The sequence below is a fragment of the Barbus barbus genome, assembly GCF_936440315.1.
Source record: "Barbus barbus genome assembly, chromosome: 15".
In the NCBI taxonomy this organism is placed as follows: Eukaryota; Metazoa; Chordata; class Actinopteri; order Cypriniformes; family Cyprinidae; genus Barbus; species Barbus barbus.
This window is the reverse complement of record NC_136743.1, coordinates 17,822,198-17,843,586: the sequence shown is the minus strand read 5'-3', so window position 1 is coordinate 17,843,586 and position 21,389 is coordinate 17,822,198. Positions and strand designations below refer to the sequence as shown.

The 21,389-nt window shown below is 38.4% G+C and overlaps 1 protein-coding gene across 1 annotated transcript in view; it reads left to right on the top strand.

The window, feature by feature from the left end:
• Window positions 1-8,919: 8,919 nt before the first annotated feature.
• Window positions 8,920-21,389, top strand: part of LOC306881531 (microtubule-associated serine/threonine-protein kinase 3-like) — a 32,182-nt gene continuing 19,712 nt past the window's right edge. Inside the window, exons 1-8 of the mRNA XM_079435686.1 lie at window positions 8,920-9,417; window positions 11,058-11,134; window positions 11,394-11,463; window positions 12,699-12,774; window positions 13,986-14,140; window positions 15,303-15,378; window positions 15,563-15,772; window positions 18,855-18,956. Coding sequence (XP_079291812.1) covers window positions 9,335-9,417; window positions 11,058-11,134; window positions 11,394-11,463; window positions 12,699-12,774; window positions 13,986-14,140; window positions 15,303-15,378; window positions 15,563-15,772; window positions 18,855-18,956 — 849 coding nt within the window. The 5' untranslated portion in view covers window positions 8,920-9,334. The remainder of the gene's footprint in view (window positions 9,418-11,057; window positions 11,135-11,393; window positions 11,464-12,698; window positions 12,775-13,985; window positions 14,141-15,302; window positions 15,379-15,562; window positions 15,773-18,854; window positions 18,957-21,389) is intronic.

Here is a 21,389-nt window from a genome sequence, read left to right as displayed (position 1 = left end):
TTTCATCAGGAATCTACGCATTATACATGCAGCAGGACACTTTAGTCAGCATCAAAAAACCAGTGCAAGTAACTGCTTGTTAACTATTTAGATGCGCTTCTAGGCTTCAACCCCTCCTAATTAAGGCGATGTGATTCTCTGATGGTTCTAACAGGTTGTGTTTAAGTGATGGGTAAATCCTGCCATTACTCTCTTGCGCGCGAGCGCTCCCTCTCCCTCTCTCTCTCTCTCTCCATGCCTTCCTTGCATTGGCATCTACAGTATGTTTAATGTGTGTATGTTTGTGTCTAGTTCGATGTTGCATATTCCCTTGGGGCCCGTTTCAGAAAGGAGGTTAAGTGAAAACTCTGAGTATGTTAACCCTGAAATCAGGGAAACTCTGGGTTTTCAGTTTCAAAATGGGAGGTTTGTCAAACCCGAGAAAGCAGGGTAAGTCAAGCCCGTTTCTGAAAGAGAGGTAACTTATATTCCGAGTCAGTTACCGTAGTAACTTACTCTGTGAACCTAACCTGGTCGGGAGCAGGTTTTCTTCGGTAAACCCAGAGTTTATTTCGGTCTCCTCCCCCTTTTTATAGTGTTAGCGAAGTTTAAATACCTTATTCATTCATTCACGCTGCAAAATAGATTTTCTTACTAAGTATTTTTGTCTTATTTCAAGTACAAATATAAAAAAAATTCTTAATATGCATCTTATATAATTGTCTATATTTAGTCTTTTTTTCCTGGGGGATTTTCCTTTTAAGTGCCTTTTACATAAAACAAGTAAAATTGTCCGCCATAGGGTAAGAAAAATAATCTTAATGCAAACGGAAACAAGAATACTTTTAATTTCTTACCCTATTGGAAGATAATTTGCAAAATAAGAAAAATGCACTTTAAAACATCGGAGATGCAGAGTACATTATAAGTCCACTGTATGCAGATTCTAAGGAAAGTGTGCATCCCTCTCACACCCATTTTGAGAATTTTTTCCTGGGCACAAATCCGTCAAAGAGGGGTTTCACAGGACTGTAAGTCAGTGGTTTAAAAATTGGTTTAAATGAGGCTGATCTGATAAATGATGTTCACTTGATAACATCATTCTGTGACGTCTGGAAGTAACCCAATAATCCGAATTTCCTTCAGGACTTCCAGTGTGGAAGCTTGGATGCACTGATGACAAGCATATCCCCACCATCGCACCTTCTGAAAATGAAACCGATTACTTTATGGAATGGAAGGATGCCAGATGGAAGGGTAGTATAAGCCATAACCACCACCACAGCTGTTAAATAAACAAATTAGTCACAATTTTTTGGTCATCTTTATTTCCTAATACAAAAGAAAAAGTTATTTTTATAAGTTACTTTTGGATTTTAGAAATCTTCCAATACTTGACCATCTCCTCTTCATGTCAGTGGTGCAGGTGCAGGTTCTCCCCCCTTTTTGGGAGCCTCTGCCTTCTTGCTGTCGACAAGTCAATAGTTAATTTTATTACTGTAATTAAGAAATGTAACAGGTTGGATTAGAGAATATTTAATTATGTGAAAAAAGCTGCAGTGCATTGAAATAGACACTGAATGATATTTAATGTCAAAAGTCATGTAGCCCACACCCATGAACCTTTCATGTTTAAAGCTTTACCTTGTTTCTTTTTTCTGTCTTTTTTTTTTTTTTTTGTGATCATGAGATACCATTAAAATGAATTTTAGTTCAATAATTTATAGTTTTCACCTCTGATATTATAAAAGTTAAGTTATTGGCAGTTATTAAGAATTAAAGTTATGCATTGACGGAAGTACGCACGCTGATGTCTTTTTGGCGGGAGCTGTTGCCATGGTGAATCGTAATTTCGGCGCTCCGCTGATCATGACTTTTCATAGTCATGGTGCACGAGCTTAACTCAGAGTCAACCTACTCAGAGTTGAGTAAACTAACTCAGTTCAGCTGTTTTGTAACCGAAAACTCAGAGTTTCCTGTCTCAGAGTAAGTCAACTCTGAGTTCATGTTTAAACTCAGAGTTGGTTGAACCTCCTTATTGAAACGGGCCCCAGTAGTGTAGTTTAATAAACATCCATATGTATTCACGCTTGGTTGTCTGTGTCTGCTGCTCACAGAACGAGGTCACTTTAACGTTCAGGTTTTGTTACGAGCAATGTACTAGTAAGGAAATTATTCTTCGGGCCAGAGAAATAATTTTCCTTAGAGTCAATAGACGATTAAAACTGTCCGTACTGCAGACTAACAAATCATTTTATTATACTATTAAATGCTACAGTTAATTCCTGAAGATAAATATATAATTGATAACCCGTTATGACTGATTATGTTCATCTCACTTGAGCAAATTTGTTACACATCGTAACGGGGATAACATCAGCTGGTAAGTTAGCCGAATTAAACTAGTTAAAGGTTTTTTGTTTGTTTTTAAATCGTTATCCATTCCCTGGGAATCAACCCCATTTTTTCAGCAATATAACAACTAAGCACAGAATGTCAAATGAAGAAATATTAATTCATGCGTTTATGACCTCAAGGTTAGATTATTGTAATGCTTTATTGGGTGGTTGCTCTGTACGTTTAATAAACAAACTTCAGTCAGTTCAAGATGCAGCAGCTAGAGTTCTTACTAGAACCAGTAAGTATGACCACATTAGCCCGGTTCTGTCAACACTGCACTGGCTCCCTATTCAACATCGTATACATTTTAAGATCTTGCTAATTACTTATAAGGCCCTGAATTGTTTGGCACCTCAGTATTTGAGTGAGCTCTTATCGCATTATAGTCCTTTACGTCCGCTCCGATCTCAAAGCTCTGGCCCTTTGATACTACCTAGAATATCAAAATCAACTGCGGGTGGGAGATCGTTTTCCTATTTAGCACCCAAACTCTGGAACAATCTACCTAACACTGTTCTGGAAGCAGACACACTCTGTCAGTTTAACCTGGCTTACACATAATACAGTATCACATTTCTATAATTCAAATCCGTTAAAGGATTGTTAGGCTGCATTAATTAGGTCAACCGGAACCGGGAACACTTCCCAAAACACCTGATGTACTTGTTACATTGTTAGAAGAATGGCATCTACGCTAATATTAGTCTGTTTCTTTCTTATTCCGAGGTCACCGTAGCCACCCAGATCCAGGCTGTATCCAGATCAGATGGTGGATCAGCACCTAGAGATGACCTCTACAGCCAGGACACCTAGATGAGCACCAGAGACTGATCCCCAGTGAAGACCCTGTCTCCAAGACGGCCATCGGGACAAGACCACAGGAACCAGATGAGTCCTTTGCACAATCGGATTCTGCTTTAGCTTAAAATGACACTATTTCGACAAACTATTTCCCCGTCTAAATACTGTAAAGCTGATATAAAGCCATCCAGCTTTATATCAAGCCAATGTAAAGCTGCTTTGACACAATTTGCATTGTTAAAAGCCCTATACAAATAATATTGACTTGACTAACCAGGGGCACAGGGACGTTGGAGAGACAGTTTTGGATACAGGTTTTACTCCATCTGAGGATCTCGCTGGTATCCCAACTGACTTCGGGGGAATGTTGAGATAGCCAGGGGCGTCCCAGGATGATATCGACGGTGGGTCCCTCCAGTACCAGAAAGGAAATGCTCTCCTTATGAAGACAGCCTACTTGCAGAGTGATCGGCGGAGACCAGAACTTGATGTGCCCACGCCGTTTTCCCTGTATGGTCTCAATCTTCAGCTCGGCTGGTCTCTGGTGGGATAAATCAAGCTGTTTTACGAGGGCGGGTACTGAAATGACGTAGGGTGAGCAGTTGTACCGTTAGCAGTGGTAGGGTAGAGATAGAAGGCTCCAATTGGAGGGTACTCACCGCTGGATGTGGGGGGCGAGAGTGGCACACCCGAATGAAGTGCCACGGTGGAGAACAGGGATAGGAACACTGGAGCAACTGGTAAGTAGACAAAAGGTAAGTGGATCAGGTTAGTCAACATGGAAAGTTTGAGACCAGACAGTGAGTGAACGGGAGGAGTGCAGGGATATAGTACTGCTGATTAGTGCTGAGAGGTGGCGGTGATCAGAAATCAGAGGATTGGGATCTGGTGAGTGTCGTTGGTGGAGACTGCGGTGACACGCTGGCACTCTAACAAGCACAAACGATTCTGTCTTTGTTCCAGGAACACAGTGCATCAGACACACACAGCAAATGGAAAGGACAATAAGCAGTGGACTGTAAAGACCACACTCCCCTTGATTTAGCATCAACAAATATCTTAAGAAGAAAATAACCAAATAAATAATGTGCAAAAAATGACTAAAGGAAACTTGGTTCATTAAAATACAACTTTAAAATGAAATTAAAAAAATAAAAATACAAAAAAGTGCACTCAGAATCATTTGGGTATTAAAAACAACCAAGAATTCACGTTGTAATGGTCATTGAAAAACCATTAAAGATTGTGTTCTGTTCATAAACGGAGAGCAGAGGGGGACAAAGAGCGACTTATGCTGTGTTGTGATGTTTCAATCAATGTTGCATTGTTACATCAAAGCATTGTGGTGCCACTTGGTGTCAGACAATACTCAATCAGCAGACAATATCTCATGACTGACAGTGCCAGACTAACTGGTCAAATTATTCCAGTATTATGAAAATGGAAAAGTTTTGCTAATGAAACATTCCCATTTATCAAAAGATATACTGCAACAAATATGAAGCTGTATGCACCAATGAAATTGAAAGGGACAACATTTAATATATTTTACATATGAAAAAGTTTTGCAAATGTCAGTTCAAAACAATTACATTGCAAAACGGATATGAAGAGATAGGCTACCATACATAAATGTTTTGCCACACCAATTTCAAGAATAGCTACCAGACAGAAAACTGTAAATGACCTCCATGGATCTTCAGAACTTGTGTAGTTAAAGTTAACCCTAACTAATCAACCAATAAACACACGCCTAAACACAGATCCATGATTAACATTACACAGTTATGGTTAATTTGACACAACAGTGCTCAGTCAAAACGCTACATTTGTTTTAAGGTTTCTTTAAGAACTACACCGTCTAGATACCCTACATTAATATGAAAGGCAGCACTCCTAGACGCTCCTCGGAACAACAACCTGATTCAGGACTCACTACCAGCTTAACTGTAGAGATTCGTGTTTTGATTGGTTCCTCGCAGACACAGTCAGGTGACAGTGTGCTCGCTGTTTCAAGGATGGACGACAGAATCTCATGAGAGAAAGACATTCATCCCTACAGTATGGGTTAAATTAGGAAAGCTACAAAATATATTTGTAATGGATGAGCCAAATATACTGAGGCGGCGCGGTCTGCAGGTAAGTGTGCATGAGGGATTCGGACAGCAGTATTATTCTTTTTGAATAATTAGAATCTATCTATATTAATTTAGCAACATAAATTAAGTGGTTCATCGCAATCAGCATGTTTTATTATGTTCTTGTAAAGCGATCGTTGCATATTTGCAGCCTAATCACACTTCTCGCTTTCGTTTGTTTGTATACATTGAATCGTATAAATGGCTTGTTTTGACGTGGGGAGTGTTGGAAATAAAGGGGTTTTGGATTACATACTTTGTAAATAAATATGCAATATATCATTAACTGAATGTGGTTTTTATATTGATGACATTACAGAAAACAACAGCTGTTGATTTTATGCGCGTTTCAATGAAGTCTACACGTTTCATCAGCAGTTGCCATGGTGATTATTGCATTTGTTATGCCCCCCATTAAATAGTGTTTATAATCTATGTCTAAATTGATTTTTTTCTTCAAAAGGTGTTTTGTGATATATTTGTCTGAAAACCAGAGTGACAGTAAAAATGTAGAGGCAGGAGAGTGAATGAATCAAAACAGTTTAATTTTGTAATTCTGTTATTTTATTAAGTTATGCATCTCAAATGTCTTTTTTGCCTGTTACAAATGAACATCCAGAACTCTTCAATTTACCCCTAAACATGTAAATGAAAGCAGTAAATATAGGCTAATTAAAAATGGTAAATATCTGTACGTTGTGTATGCGTGTCTGTGTGTGTGTGTGTGTGTGTGTGTGTACCTACTGAACCATATTTTGGGACAAATTTGTACCCAGTAGTGAGCTAAACTTGACTAAATCTCCCATCATCCTTTTTAAGGAAGTCCTCATTTTGTGAAAACTGTATAGAAATAAATAAAGTTATTTTGCAGAAAGTGTCGAAAGATTCCTGGGTTTTAAGATTATGTTAGGTTAAAGTATTTAGAACTAGCTCAATATAAAAACACAAAGTCTCTGCAATGTCCCCATTAGCTAAGTAAACGTGTGTGTCTTGCAAATCTGGGTCTAATTTTTTGTTTTTATGGGTGCAGTTGCAACCTTCCCTGTCAGCTTTGTACTTTTTATTCTTTATCATTAATGAATGAAAATAATATGAGAAGCCAGACATGTATATATTCTTTCGTCGTATATAAATCCTTTACATTTTTACACAGAATTACAACATCTACTCTCACTGCAGGAGGATGTTGGTAATGTATGATTGTAGTTCATTTCGTAAAGTGACGATGTTTCAGCTCACCCTATTTACAACACCCCCTGCAGTAAGTTATGAGTGAATGGGCTGTCTGATGTTCTGTCCACATGTCAGGTCTAACCTGTTACACAGAGGTAAACCTGAATTTCTGATTCATCATCCACAACGGCATGAACCTAAGTGTGTGATTGTGCAAAACAGATCATAGTGACACAAAGTCTATGGGTTTTGACCTATGGCAGATGGCACAGCACTTATGTTTTAGAGTTTTACTAGAGTTTCACACCTATCACCATTGTGCAATACCAGTATATATCTTATTTGTTTACTATGAAACTTGATGATTTTATTTTTTAATGAAGCCCAACTTAAGTTCAGTGCACTTCTGGGCTTCATTTTGGCAAAAATCAAGTACTGTGAAATATATAAAGAAACACAGTTTTCAGAAAGAGTAGTTTATTTCCTTATAAAGAGCATCCTTGAGGAAAAGTTAGGCGCAGTGGAGACTAAACAAGACAACCTTTGTAATTGGTCATCTACAAGACATTCATTCAAAGCGACAAAGTACACTACATTGACAGTGCCTTAGGAACACAACAGCCTAGTAAAAGCCAAAGCTGGCCCTGTTAAAATAAAATTAGCTGGCACAAACATCTCCAACTTCTGAGGGCTGGCAAATATGTCTAAATGTCGAAGGGTATTAGCAGTGTCCATAAGGCTGAGCTTCGGCTCTTAGTCATGTACTGATTAATGTGATAGTCATTCATCCATCACAAATGGTTTTATGGAAACGGTTTTGCTTTTGGCTTGAGGATTATTTGTAATGGAGCTAAAGGAGATAGCAAGGGGATGACGTGTGTCTCCACATACGCACTTAAGCATTTGTACTAAGGATTCTTTTTAGGAGTTTTAAGATTATGCACTCCAACCCTGCAACTAATGAAGTATTCATTTGGCCTCATATTTCCTGATGGATTTTTCTGATGTCCATCCAAAAATTCAGTGGCCTGAGCCCACTGACAGGGATTCTCCAGCCAAAAAGGGACAATGAGACATTGAAAAGCTTCAGTTTTCAGGACTGGCCAGGAACTTGGCCACTACACAGGATTTTTGTGAGGTTATAGCATAATTTGATTATGTTAATTATGAATTAGGACCTTAAAGCTTTATAAGCATTAAATCAAGTCAATGATAAAACTGGATCCAGAAATACAAAACCAAACTTGCTCTACTTTCATGAGCTGTGTAACATTATATACACTATATATACATTATACATTATATACATTATTTGTCTTGTATAAGACAAACCTTGCATCTTCCTCAGTATTGAGCGCTAAGTGGACTGGAAGATTTTTTTCTGGTTCAGAACTTTTAAAGAATTGAAAGCAATGTCACAAAGATAAGTAGTGTAGTCTTTAAAATTCAGTATTTGACTATTGTTGTGTGAGTATGATCATGGCCTAATTTCCCCAGCTTATTTGATTCTCTTGAAATCCAAAACCCCTCTTACTCGTTCTTTTTATTTTCATGCAATATTAAATGCACAATTTGTGGTTCCATTAAAACACACTTTGATTCGCATGACTTCAGTTATTTAAATTAACTCAGTCTTTATTACTTTCCAGAAGGAACTGAGCCTTCCACGCAGAGGAATAATGTGAGTAGGCTTCTTAATCTAATATAATATTTTGTCCAGTGTTATTTTTAGCTTCCATTTACTTTCCATTATACTTTCATGCATTAATTTCTTTCAATTTAGACAATTCTAGTATTTATGTTGTATTAATATATAAAAAAAGTGCATTAAAAAATTAAAATTCATTTAAAAAGTATGCATGCAAAGCTAATTAAATTTACGTTTGCATAACAATATAGATATCATAATATCTATAAAAACAGGTTATATCAAAAACACTTGACATTTTTAGTATTTATATTTAAATGACTATTCTATTACTATACTTCAGAATACATAAAGTAAGCATTTTTAAGTTTTAAGCATTATAAGAAATAATTTGCTAGAAAAAAACAACAGGACATGAGTTATCTGTCTGCAATATGTTCATTTTTATATTTTCAGTTTTTTGGTAATGGAAATGTATCGGTATTTATTCGATTATTTAAGAATGTATTTATAATATGTTTAATATTAATATTCGCATGCATGCAGTATTCATTGGCATTGGGGAATTAATTAATTTATTATGTCACAGTGACATATGAAAATTAGTCTTAGAGCCACGTCAGAGGAGGGTTTCTGAAAGTTTGTTTTTAAGTTTTGACATTATCCTCAACACTAATCTATTACACGCGTTTACGAGTGTGGGACACTCTTTGCATGCTAAATAAAGGAGGCGGGTTTAGTTGCCCGGCACGGTGACGTTCAAACCCCACCATGACCCCTTCTTTCAGTCAGACTCTATGACAACTTCCTCTACTCCGCGCACCCGCTTTTCTTTTATTGTTGCCCTAAACTTGTAATCGTTACAGTTATAGTGTTGATATAGTGTTTAAACCCGGGAGCAGCATCCGTTTAGCGGTGACAGGGCTTGAGTATAACCAGAAGATGGCATTTTCCAAGCCAATGTGGCAATGTGTCACTTGTGAGAAAATAACGCGATGATGGCATCCCGCTGCTGTACTTAAGGCGCTTTCGGTCTACTCCCCCGTAACGTTACTGCATGCAATGGAGTCTGTGTCGACATGGAGTTCGCCTGGGAATTACATTAGACTTCAGTGCTTTTGCATGTCGCAATGCTGCGGTGCATCATCGATGAGGATTTGTTAACCGCGGGGACGAAGACGAGCACACCGACATCATGTCTGATCGGAATTACTGGACGGTGTGTCCGAGTTATAAAAGTCAGTTCGTTTCTGGAGGTTTAGTCAAACGACCCAAGAGGTAACGACGAGTTTAAGCATGTTACTTTATGTTTTCGTTGTGATTTATTATGAATCATCAAGGTTGGTCCGCCAAACTTGCTCTAACTTGGAAAAATCCCACAGGCGCAACCGCGAGAAATGTGCTTGATAAACTAGATCGGTGTTTCAAAATCCCACATAACTGCTATAATGGTTGATAATATCTGCTTTAACGTTCTCGATCTCGTTGTGGACAGAATACACTGTTTTTCCACCCTGCCCGTTTTTGTTTCCGATAGAAAACGTGGCCCATGTAGGACTGAGCGTCTGCTGCTCATTGTCCTGTTGGCGGTGGATGATCATATTCGTCTAGTCTTTACATAATGTTTATGTACATAGCCGTCTATATGCAGGGCCTGTGATGACTGAGTCATTGTTATCTTTCGTTTTGAAGGCTTTGTCAACAAAGTTAGTGTACTCAATAGTAAGCTAATTTGTAGTCAAAAGTTATAAGGGCGTTGAAGTCATATTAGTTTTTTTATTTATTTTTAATACTTACATTTAATATAAGCAGAGCTAAATTCACTAAAAGAAAAAGTGTAAAAAAGCATGTAAATGTCGAACGGTGCAAATATCTGCTAATTTAAAAAAAAAAATATTAATATGTAAATTTTAAAAATTACATATTAAGAAATAAACAGTGCTTTAGTATGTGTATGCATCTAATTAAATTGACGAATGCTCATGTGAGAAAAAGCTGTATTATTTTGCATAGAGAGGGTCGCCCCTTCATGGGTGCTGCTTGATGTCACATGGCCAGACTTGTTTGAGTGGGTAACTAGTTATACTAATAGCATGTTTACTACCTAAACCCATCAATGACAACTTGCAGCTCCCATACGCTGACACAGAATAAACATTGTGAGTGCGCGGCCAAACTGCCTCCATTCAACAAACTGCCATTGAAAACCATAGAAGAAATAGAATGAAACAAAACCTTGAAGGGATTGTAACATAATCTAACACATTGTTAGATTATGTTCCAGTACTAGAGACATTAAGGCCCCGTTTCTACTAGTGTTTTCGTTTTAAAACGCATAACTTTTGCTATGGTTACGCCTATCGTTTACACTTCTCTGGCGTTTTCGAGGTCGAAAACGGAGACTTTTGAAAACGCTGCAGACCCCGCTTTAGTTTGAAAACTCCGGGGTTGCGTTTCAGTGTAAACGAACCAAAACATAGACTTTTGAAAAAGATGGCGTGGCTGCCCAGATTCTCTCTGAGTATCCTTGACGACCGTGTAAACAATAACATTATGCTCGTTATTGTACCCATAGATATGTATGGGTAGATTCCCCATTGGACCGCTCCAAGCGGGCAGACGTGTCCGCCATCTAAATAATAGGGAATTTGCCTATACATATCTATGATTGTACCTGCGTGGTCATGTGACATGCGTTTTCGGTTGTGTAGTGTAAGCGGAGATCGTTTCTGAAACGCAACGGAAACGCCAGTGTAAACGTTGATCGTTTTAATACTAGAACGCCGTTTTAAAACGAAAACGCATTAGTGTAAACGGGGCCTAACAGACCATCCTTATAGATGGCTTTCATAACAAAGACGGTTGTGAAAAGGCAAGTATTTTTGCCATTAACAAGAACAAGCGTTTTCTTTCCACAGTAACCGGAACAAGAGGAAGAGTTTGGCTCCCTCACCTACTCTATCAAGACCGTTGTCACCCCTTCCTTTGCCAACTGGTAGCTATAATTACTTCTTTTTGCTTCTCTCTCAATTATGATAATGATGTTTGATTTACACTGTGCTTGATGATAAATACAGGGTAGCATAACATGCTTCCACATCCAGCCCACTGTTTGAATATGCCAATGCCAGTAACACTCTGTCAACAAAGCTTGGCAAATGAGTGCCAGGCAATACAGAACCACTTTGGCATCCATTAACTCTGTAAAACAACCATAATGTGCATGTTGATCATAGAAGGTGTGTTTCCTACAGGCTGCAGTCTGCTGGACAGTCCCAGAAATGTCTCTAGCAGCCCTTCTGCCAATTTTCCATTCATACGTAGGTAAGAGCTGACGAGACTGCGTACTACAAACATGTCCAAATGTATTCACATTAGTCATTTGTGTTATATCTTATATCTGCTCTTTAATGGCAGTATGAAAGCAAGGAATGAGTGGAAAGTTTTCTAGCTGGCCAATAAGATTCTGCATTCGCTGCAGCTGCCCTCAAGGCTATACCGTGGATGGGAAGCTCGGCATTTGTCACAGCAATTATAGTGAAGTCAGCATGTAGCCTCATTACTTCACGCTGCCATGATTATGTACTGAGGCTCCATCCACTTTTATTAATGCTTGCTTGAAATGATGGGACCCTACCAGCGTCATTGTACAGCTCAATGAAGATTGAATGAGTTGTTTTTGGTTGTGTCTTTAATGTGCCCTAAAAGCATGCATCTATTTGTTATAATATGACTGGGTAGAGGTCATATAAGTTCTTGAAAGAAGTGAAATGTGTTCAAGTTTTTATATTTTATTGAATTTTTCTGTTAGTCTAGCTAGCTACTAGTGTATTTAAAATAGCATTTTCAATGTTGCTGACAAACTTGTAAATCTGTCTGGTATATAGACAATTGTGAAAAATTTGGGGGTCAGTAAGATTTTCTTTGTTGTTGAAAGAAATTAATGTTTTTATTTAGCAAGAATGTATTAATTTGATGACAGTAAAGACACTTATAATGTAATAAAATAAATAAATGATTTTAATTTTAAACAATTGCTGTTTTTATCACTGTTTGTATCACAGTTTCCACAAAAATATTAAGCAGCACAATAGATAACATTGATGATGAGACAAGAAATGTTTCTTGAGCAGCAAATCATATTAGACTTGATTTCTGAAGGATCATGTGACACTGAAAACTGGATTAATGGCTGCTGAAAATTTCAGCTTTGCCATCATAGGATTTTTATTTTTTTTTTTAAATATATTAGAATAGTGAGCAAATATTTTAAATTGTAGTAATATTTCACTATTTTTTTTTTTTAAATCAAATGAATGCAATCTTGGTGAGCATAAGAGACTTCTTTAAAAAAAATATATATATAAATATTGTGACCCCCTAACTCTTTATGTATATGAAGAATTTTTGTGTATATGGTAGTGTATATGAATTTAATGTGGCTGATTTAAGTTTTTTTTGTTCAGTTATTAAAACAACCAGCACTTTAATAGTTTGTATAACTATCTGAATGGAGATTCCTTACCATCATGTTTTGTTGCATCTCTGTCCTATTTTAGACCAGACACACGAAGGTGGTCTGTGGCATCTGTCTCCTCTGGATATGGAACCAATCCACCCAGTTCTGCTGTTTCAGTGAGTGGGCCCCTCTCATCTCTTCTGAAAAGACCCTCTTTGTTTTCCTTTTCTTTCTTTCCATCAGTCCAGTTCATCTGCAGTGTTTTTCTTTATGTAATCAAACAATGCACAGAGCAGATATGTTTAAACCATTGTATATTAAATGTGTTATCTGTAGATTGTTTGATTTTGCTTTTGGAGTGCACTTTAACTACTAGTAGAAAAAGAGAGTAACAAGTACACAGCATGCTAGATTTCTTTATTAATATTGTATGTAGTCAGAGTCTACCGTAACATTGAAATATGAATTGTGGAAAAATGGTGATTTCCATTACTGAAAAAGTGTCATGGAAATAAAAAAAAATATAAACAAATTGTGGAAAATTATGGGGAATTTTGATCATTAATATACCTTTTTTCATTCTAGGTTGTGTTCTAAAATATAATTGGCTAGATATTGCTTTCTGTAAAATTATGATAAAATCATAATAGTAATCGGTAACCTTTATACTCTTTTAAATATGTTTAGTAATTTTATTTATGTAATTTGAACAGATTATACCATGTCCTTGCCATGAAAATAGCCTTGGAATTCATAGAATTCCTTTGGTCAGTTTCATTTGTTATTTAACTACAGGGTTGACCATTGTGGGTAATTCTCGGTGGTGGAAATTGATTAATTTCGTTGATTTATTTTCAAGGAAAGCATACAAAAAATAGCCCCTTTCTCTGTTTTGAAATGATATGTCACCATTCATGGCTCATGCGATGAGGTCAGCCTTGTTTAACAATGTCCTATTGAGCTAGTGTCAGTGAAGACTTTATTCAGAGGGAAGCTGGTAAGCTTCTCTGGTTTCCTCCTTCCAGCACTGGACCTGTCATGTGCTCTTCTGCTCATTCTCTTTTCCCGAGATTTTCAGTCTTAAATTACCATCTATACCACAGGCAACTGCCAACTGGAATGGAAAGTGTCCCGTCCTGTAGTTGTCTTGCATAATTGCACACACTAATAAGCAGCTTTAGACTGTCAGATGCTCACTACTTGTGTTTCATGCAATATGAGCATACGCGCCCTGCCTTGCTATGCAGATTTTTGTATATCCATTGCTAAACAACTGTTGCATTTTTACACATCTATAATATTAGGGTGACACAACAGGCACACATAAATGTGATTTGTTGTCTAAATCTGTCTGTTTCTGTCTCTCTCGCTCTTTCTTCTGCATTAGTCTTCCTCCTCCTCACAGGAGCTCCTGCACCAGCTGCCCTCCCAGCCCACTCCAGATGACCTCCATCGCCTCTTCAAGCATTTTAGGAGCTCAGAGAGTGTGGCAGATGAGGATGGACAGCCCTTGCCTTTCCGTCCTCGCTCAAGGAGCCTTAGGTCTCTATTTGTTGTAGAAAAAGCTAATATGTGAAATGCTGCATTTTCATAGAGATATTGCAATTCAGTTAGCTGGTGAAGAAATAAACTGGTGTAGAACTGTGAAATCTTATTTCTAACTTTTGAGTTTCACGATACCAGGTGAATAAGGATGAAAGATTAGTTTGGCTTGTACGTGCCAGGGTATTACTCACTTACTTGCTCTTATACAGTCAGGGGAAAAAGTTTGCTAATGCTGTATTTTAATTGGCTAATGCTCAATAATCGCTCTGCTTGACACATTTGGCATGGCTAATCTATACAGATTTAATGTTACAAACAGTGATTAATTTCTTTGGCAAACTGGAAAGAAATTCAAAAATATGACCCAATAAAATGATACTACTTTAGTAAGTTTACTTTAGTAGATATTTATCTTTCTTTTACTCACCTTTATGCCTTTCAAAATCTGTATCACTTTATTTCTAAATTTATAGGGGAAATTTTGGAAGACTTTGGAAGATTTTTTCATGTAATTACAAAGAATGGGGATTAAAGCTTCAAAAAGGAGGCAAAAGTATTAGCAATTTTGCTCATTTTTCTCACACAAACTTATCATAAGATCTCTGGAGATTTCAAAAATACTGCACAAGAGTGTTATTTTAGTATATTTTTCTATACTATTATTGTATTAATATTTAGAATAATTTAATAATTTTTTTTGTTTATTTTTCATTAAAAAAATGTATTAGTGCTTTTAAATATATTTAAATATAAAGACAGCATTTATAATTTTAGGTTTGTTTGTTTATATACAATATTTATATTTTATTTCAGAATTGTTTCAGTCACTGAAACCAATTTTTTTTTTTTTTTTTGTTTAAAAAAAAAAAAAAGTATATATTAAAAAATATAACAACACTGGTGTACAAGTCATACTGAGAACCTTTCTAATTGTTTTATGGTGTCTTCAGTCCCCATTCAGTGTAATAGCACTGAAAAAGCAACCTTTTATGTTTCAAAGAAGTCAGTCAGTCACGGACAGGGTATGTAATGAAATGAGGGTGAGTAAATGATGACAGAATTTTATTGTGACTATTCCTTTAATGTTATTTGTTTGTGTAAAATTATAAAAGTAGTTTTGATCAGTTTAATGTAACTGAAGTATTGTTTTGTTTTGTAGCCCTGGGCGTACATGTGGCTCTTTTGATAATGAGATTGTGATGATGAATCACGTCTACAAAGAACGGTTTCCAAAGGTAATTGAGCTCTGACATTTAAATTTTGTTTTTCATCATGGACGTTGATGCCACGTCATGTCATCACATGTTGTTTACTTTGTTTAAATTGTGGCTGTGGGAAAATTGATGGCCTGGTTGGTCCAAACAAAACAAACGTCAATTGTCACCTACGCAGTCTCACAGCGTTTTATCACTCTTGCAGGCTACGGCTCAGATGGAGGGGCGTTTGCTGGCAGTGATTGCAGACTACTCCCCAGACAACGCTCCTCCTCTTGCTGATGGAGTGCTGGGCTTCATTCAACACCAGCTGGTCGAGCTCGTCCGAGACTGTCTGGAGAAGTCCAGAAAGGGGCTCATCACATCCTGCTACTTTGTGGAACTTCAGGAAAAATTAGAAAATTTCCTACATGAGGTAGAAACATATACCATACCTGTAATGAAGTGATAAATATAGATGTATTGTTTTGTTGACATTTGCATCTGTTAAAAAAGGTTGGTTTGCATAGATCTAGTTCACAATGCTACAAAAGACCAGAATTTTATTACTCAATACTAGTATTTCATTGAAAGAAATTCACAGTTCTTGAATAATTTAGGCTAAGTACTAATGAAAATAGTTTATATTAAAACAATACTGTACACCAACGTTCAAATCTTTGCTGATGGTTATATTTATTATTTATTTATTTAAAGAAATTCGTATTTTATGCAGCAAGGACACATTACATTAAAGACATTTATAATGTTACAACAAAAATCTATTTAAAATAAATGCCTTTTTTTAACTTTCTATTTATCAAAGTTTTTACAAAAATGATAAAGCTGCACAACTATTGTCAACATTTGCAAATAATAATAAATGTTTCTTCAGCACCAAATACAATCATACTGACTCCAGACTTTTGAACAGTAGTGCATGTGTCAAGTAAATAAAGTTGGCTAAACAAGAAATTATTCAAGAACGTGTCAACAAAAAACAGTTACAATTAGTGGTCGACCGATATATTGCCCGGCCGATATTTGGCATTTTTCAGATATTTGGCATTTTTCAAATATCGGCATTAGTCGATAATTTTTTCCTGTTTGGCTGATGCGATCGAGGTGGGACGTTTATTTTGACGGTGCTGAGAATGGCAGCATTGTCTCTTGTTTGCTGTCGTCGTTAACAGTTCTGTCTAATATGGATAGAAGTCTGTCTAATAATCAGAACTGTTAAACAAAGGAATTAATGATCATTTTAATTTCACAAACCTTGCAAACTTGGTCGAATCCAGCTGTGAGATTTTTTGAAGTGTGCATTTGTATCCTGCATGATCGCGTGTGCTCTGTGTGACAGTCAATCCGTGTGAATTGAATAGAGTTCAGCTTCACTGCAAGAGAATCGGTGCAAGATCGACAAACTTTAAACTCGTGAATTCAAATTATGCTGTGCTTTATTCATTTGCCCACTGTTATATTCATGTCATTTTCATTCTGTGCTGCATGTAAAATGAGTGTTACCTTGGCTTTATTTTAAAAAATATGATTCCCAATGCACACAAAATTCCCAGAATACTGGGTGCCCTGTTGGTTACAGTGTTTACTTCCTTTTTAATTATATTTCTATTAAATGTTTATTTATTTGTGAAAAATACTTTGTCATTTAAAGTATGTTTATTTTACACATTTATTTTTTTAATCCATTTTCAAATTATTTCAAATTTCTTTAATTTTAATTAAAAAATATAAAATTATATCGGCTTTATATTGGCCATTGGCCATCCTGCTTTCCAAGATATCGGTATCGGCTGTTAAAAAACCCACATCCTGCCACTAGTTACAATCATCAGAACAAATATCTCTAAAATAAAGAAAAATATCCAGATTAAGTAAACCATGCCAAAGGTTTTTATAATATCTAATGACAGTATCAATTGTGTAATAAACTACCTAAATTAATATTGACATAGTCTTTAAAATCATGAGATGTTTTAATCATACTAACTCGATGCCGTCGGAGTTTGACTTGTGTTAATTGTGTCAATATTTGATTTTTATAGAGTTTACCGTTTACTAGAGCTACTAAAGTTATCCAGGCCAAAGCAATGAAAGGTTTTATCTTCTTTTGTTTGATCAGTGTTGTTTGAGTAATATTAGATACATAATACACCATGGCATCTGTGTTAGACTGCATTTAAACCTCAAGGCACAAATCTTTGATTTTAACACAAAATATCCAGGCTTTTTTTTTTGTTGCCCTGCCTGTTTACATTACACTTAGGCCATACTGACTGCACTTACATGAATATCTTGCCAAGACTTGCCTTTTGACCAGGAAGTGCATTTGACCACTTTAGGAGCGCTCTCTTCATGGAGCGTGTGCTTAAATCATGTGTGTGTTCAAAAGCAGCTTCCTTTCAGTGCTAGTTTCAACATGGTACATTTGATATCCCTAGTTTGCTGTAGTTGACCGTGCTGTAGTTCATACTGGGTGGTTTAATGCTCTCTTTCCAACTCTCAGCTGAATCCACTAATACTGCCACAGCCCGTCTTCTTTATAAAAGCATTTTTACTGAATGATTACTGACTGAGAGCCTTTTGGCTCCAGACATAAGACCCCTGAAGTCCTGAGTGATTCTTTTAATAAGCACTTTTCCTGTCATATTCCATCTGAAAGTGACATTCAGCAAACTGCTGCACTGAATCACTGCGGTATCTTCGTTTGACAGAAATGTGTTGTATCTATACAGGCACATGTTTATCACGTGTTTGTTTTAAAATAAACTGGCAGCTTTCATTCCGCATACCAAGCTGCTGTTGTCATGTGAAGTTTTTCTGGAAAGAGGCTGAGGAGAGAGCAGCAGTATTGCACACTAGTCATCTGCAGTGTTTGTGTGCCCAGGCAGTCAAGTCGACACTGGAGGGAAGGATGTTTAATTAGGGCAAGTGAGAGACTGTTTTGTCTCCCTGAGGAGCTTTTGCTTCATTCTTCTGAAGTCATGAATAGCAAATGAAGGGAAGAGGCTGATCAAATTAAGCAAGAGAAAACAGGTCGTGGTGCAACAAATTCCTTTTACCTTTCCAAGTTGCTTGCTTATGGCATTTTAAATGAACGACGTTGTCAGGATAAACTGTTCAATGGAAAAGAGCTGCAAAATTCTTCATAGTTTTATTTTGTTCCACACAAAAAATGGTGTCATACAAGTTTGAAGTGACATGAGGGTGAATTGAAAATGACATATGTAATTTTTGGGTGAACTATTCCTTTAAATAACTTGTTGGTCTTAAATGTCATTGGGAGCTTGAGGGGGGTTTATGGTCTTGAGCCACGATTACTTCTCTCTGTCCTTTCACAGTAAATTGGGTCACTTATTTCTGTAACTTTTACCATTTGAGATCTGACTCATGGTAATGTCTACCAAACTGTATGCAAAAATGTAGGTTGTTTTGTTTTGTGCTCATAAAGTTTATTTGCATTGTCCCTGAGTGTGTGTTTTTTTTTTTTTTACCCAAAGGCATATGAGCGCTCTGAGAGTGAGGAAGTGACTGTAATTGCCAAACTCGTGAAGAAGATTCTCATCATAATTTCCAGACCAGCAAGACTACTGGAGTGTCTGGTAAAAAGATGATTAACACTGTGATTCTGTACTAAGAAGAATTTATATTTATCACATTGAAACCTTATTTTCTGTTTTGGGTCAAAGAGACCATAATAACAATTTTAATTGATGGTTCTGGAAAGAACATACAGATGTGTGTGTGTGCGCGCATATATATATATATATATATATATATATATATATATGAGCTCGCATTAACCGAAAATTCTGTCATTGACGGAATTTTTTTTTAGCAGTGACGGAAAAATTTAATGGCCGTCTGTCATTTTGACGGATTACATTACACTGAGAGTTATCTATTGTAATTTACAACTGTAATTACCACGGCTGTCCAGTTGGTGGCGAGCGAGGGATCATCAGCTTCAGTACAAGAATAAGTGTTACGAGTCTTTTGCCATGCGTATTAAGCAAGTACCCAGCTACAGCGATCTATCGGACCACATAAAGAGCGCCAAAACGGTATTTATTGCTTGAATTTCCTAATAAAATTTCACTCTCTGTACTGTTCATTCATTAACTGAAAACAGCATCGATTGGGATTTAATAATCGATATTGGTTCATAAAAATGAGAATCTATTAAAATTGAGCTGGTCCCTTGTCCCCACCCATTTCTTCAGTAGGTTGACGTGATAGAGTTGGTCTGCTTTCCGCCGCCCCGTCTGGCGGACACGGTAAGTAACGGGCCCAACCTTCTCGTTTACTGTATACGGGCCCTGCCAGTTGGCCAGGAACTTGCAGGCGGAGTTGGGGACAAGGACCATTACCCGGTCTCCAGGCTGGAACTCTCGCGGCTGGGCGGCTCGGTTGTAATGCCGTTGCTGCGCTTGTTGATGAAATGTGCTGACAGGCTGTACGGCGGCAGCAAGCAGGCGGTCAAACCCTGGCCAGTCTCTCCCAATAAGGACGGAGACCGGTAGATCATTCACTACGCCCACTTCCACCGGCCACGCACCAGAGGGAGCGGAGACGGTCACTCTCTGGGCTGGGATGTGTTGTGTGTCTCCGTGCACGCAAGTGATCGGAAGGGTAGCCTTAGTTTCTCTGCAGGGCATGAGGATGCGAGACTGTACTAGGCTGACCGCACTGCCAGAAACCAGAAGAGCTGGGAATGTGCGGCCATTGATTTTTACCTCCGCTTCCGGAACCCCCGTGGGTAGGTCCCGATGCACAATGCAGCCTGCCAGCCACGTCCGTGCGGGAGATGTGGGGCATGGGTTCGTTCTTTTGAGTGGGATCCACCGGCCTGACTACTGGTTGCAAGGTGCTCTCCGGCACGCGTCGCTCCTGGACTACCCTCCGGGGAAATGACAACACTCGCTCCCCAGGATCCCGGTATTGGGCAGCATCCGCCAGCTCTACCGCCTCGACGAGCTCGGCCACGGTGGTGGGGTTCCGCATCCCAACTGCTTGGCGGTGAGACCTCGGGAGGGCACGGAGGAACCGGTCGATGATGCGCTCCGCTACCTAGACAGCTGTGGGTTCCCTATCCAGCAGCCAATGCTGAGCGAGGCGGGATAATTCGGTGGCTTGAGCTTGGGCTGGGAGGCGGGGTTTATACTCCCAGTCGTGGAAGTACTGGGCTGCGCAGACTGAAGAAAGCCCCAGCTGGGCCAGGATTTCCTTTTTCAGCTCGCCGTATTTGCTTGAGACTTTGGACAGCAGGGCGAAGTAGGCTCGCTGAGCCTCGCCGGTGAGGATGCGCGCCACTAATCGCGCCCAGTCGTCACTCTCCCAGCCGTCCTGGGTCGCTGTGTTCTCAGACATCTGGAGAAAAGCCTCAACATCATCATCATCAACCGTCATCTTAGGCAACAATTGCGTTACTTTTGTCCGAGGATCGGGTAGTGGAACGCGTCGAGCCCCTGCTCCGTCTGCCCCTGTCGGGCAGCAAGATGTTCCGTGATCTGTTGCTGGCGGACGCTGACATCCGCTAGCCGCTAGAGGATTTCGTCCATGTCAGGGGGAGGAGCAGAGGGGAAACAGGAGAGAAAAAAAGGAAAAAATGGTGAGCTGCCAGGAGGTCGCTGGTCGGTGTTCCCTCCACTAATATGCCCGCATTCTCCACCAGTGTGGCAGGCAGAGCTCAGGTTAAGGCCCCGGGTGGGTGGATTTTATTAACAAATAGGTGAATACATGGGCGGTGGTGGCATTCTTGCTTGAGGCGGTGCTTTCGATCGTGTCCAGGTGAATCCGTGCGGTGCTGATCGGTCACACACTGCTGTCTGGAACAGGATAGAGAAAGAGGGTTAGTTTGCTGTCTCATGGAGAGGCTTCTCAAGCTTACTCTGTGAGCACGCTGCTTAAGTGCAGCCAGGCAGGTGTGGCCGATCAGCCCATGATAAGCTGTGAGCAGGTGCTCCTCGTGAATTTCCAGGGCAACGTTGATGTGGACTCGGGACGCTCGTCACAATATATATATGTATATGTTT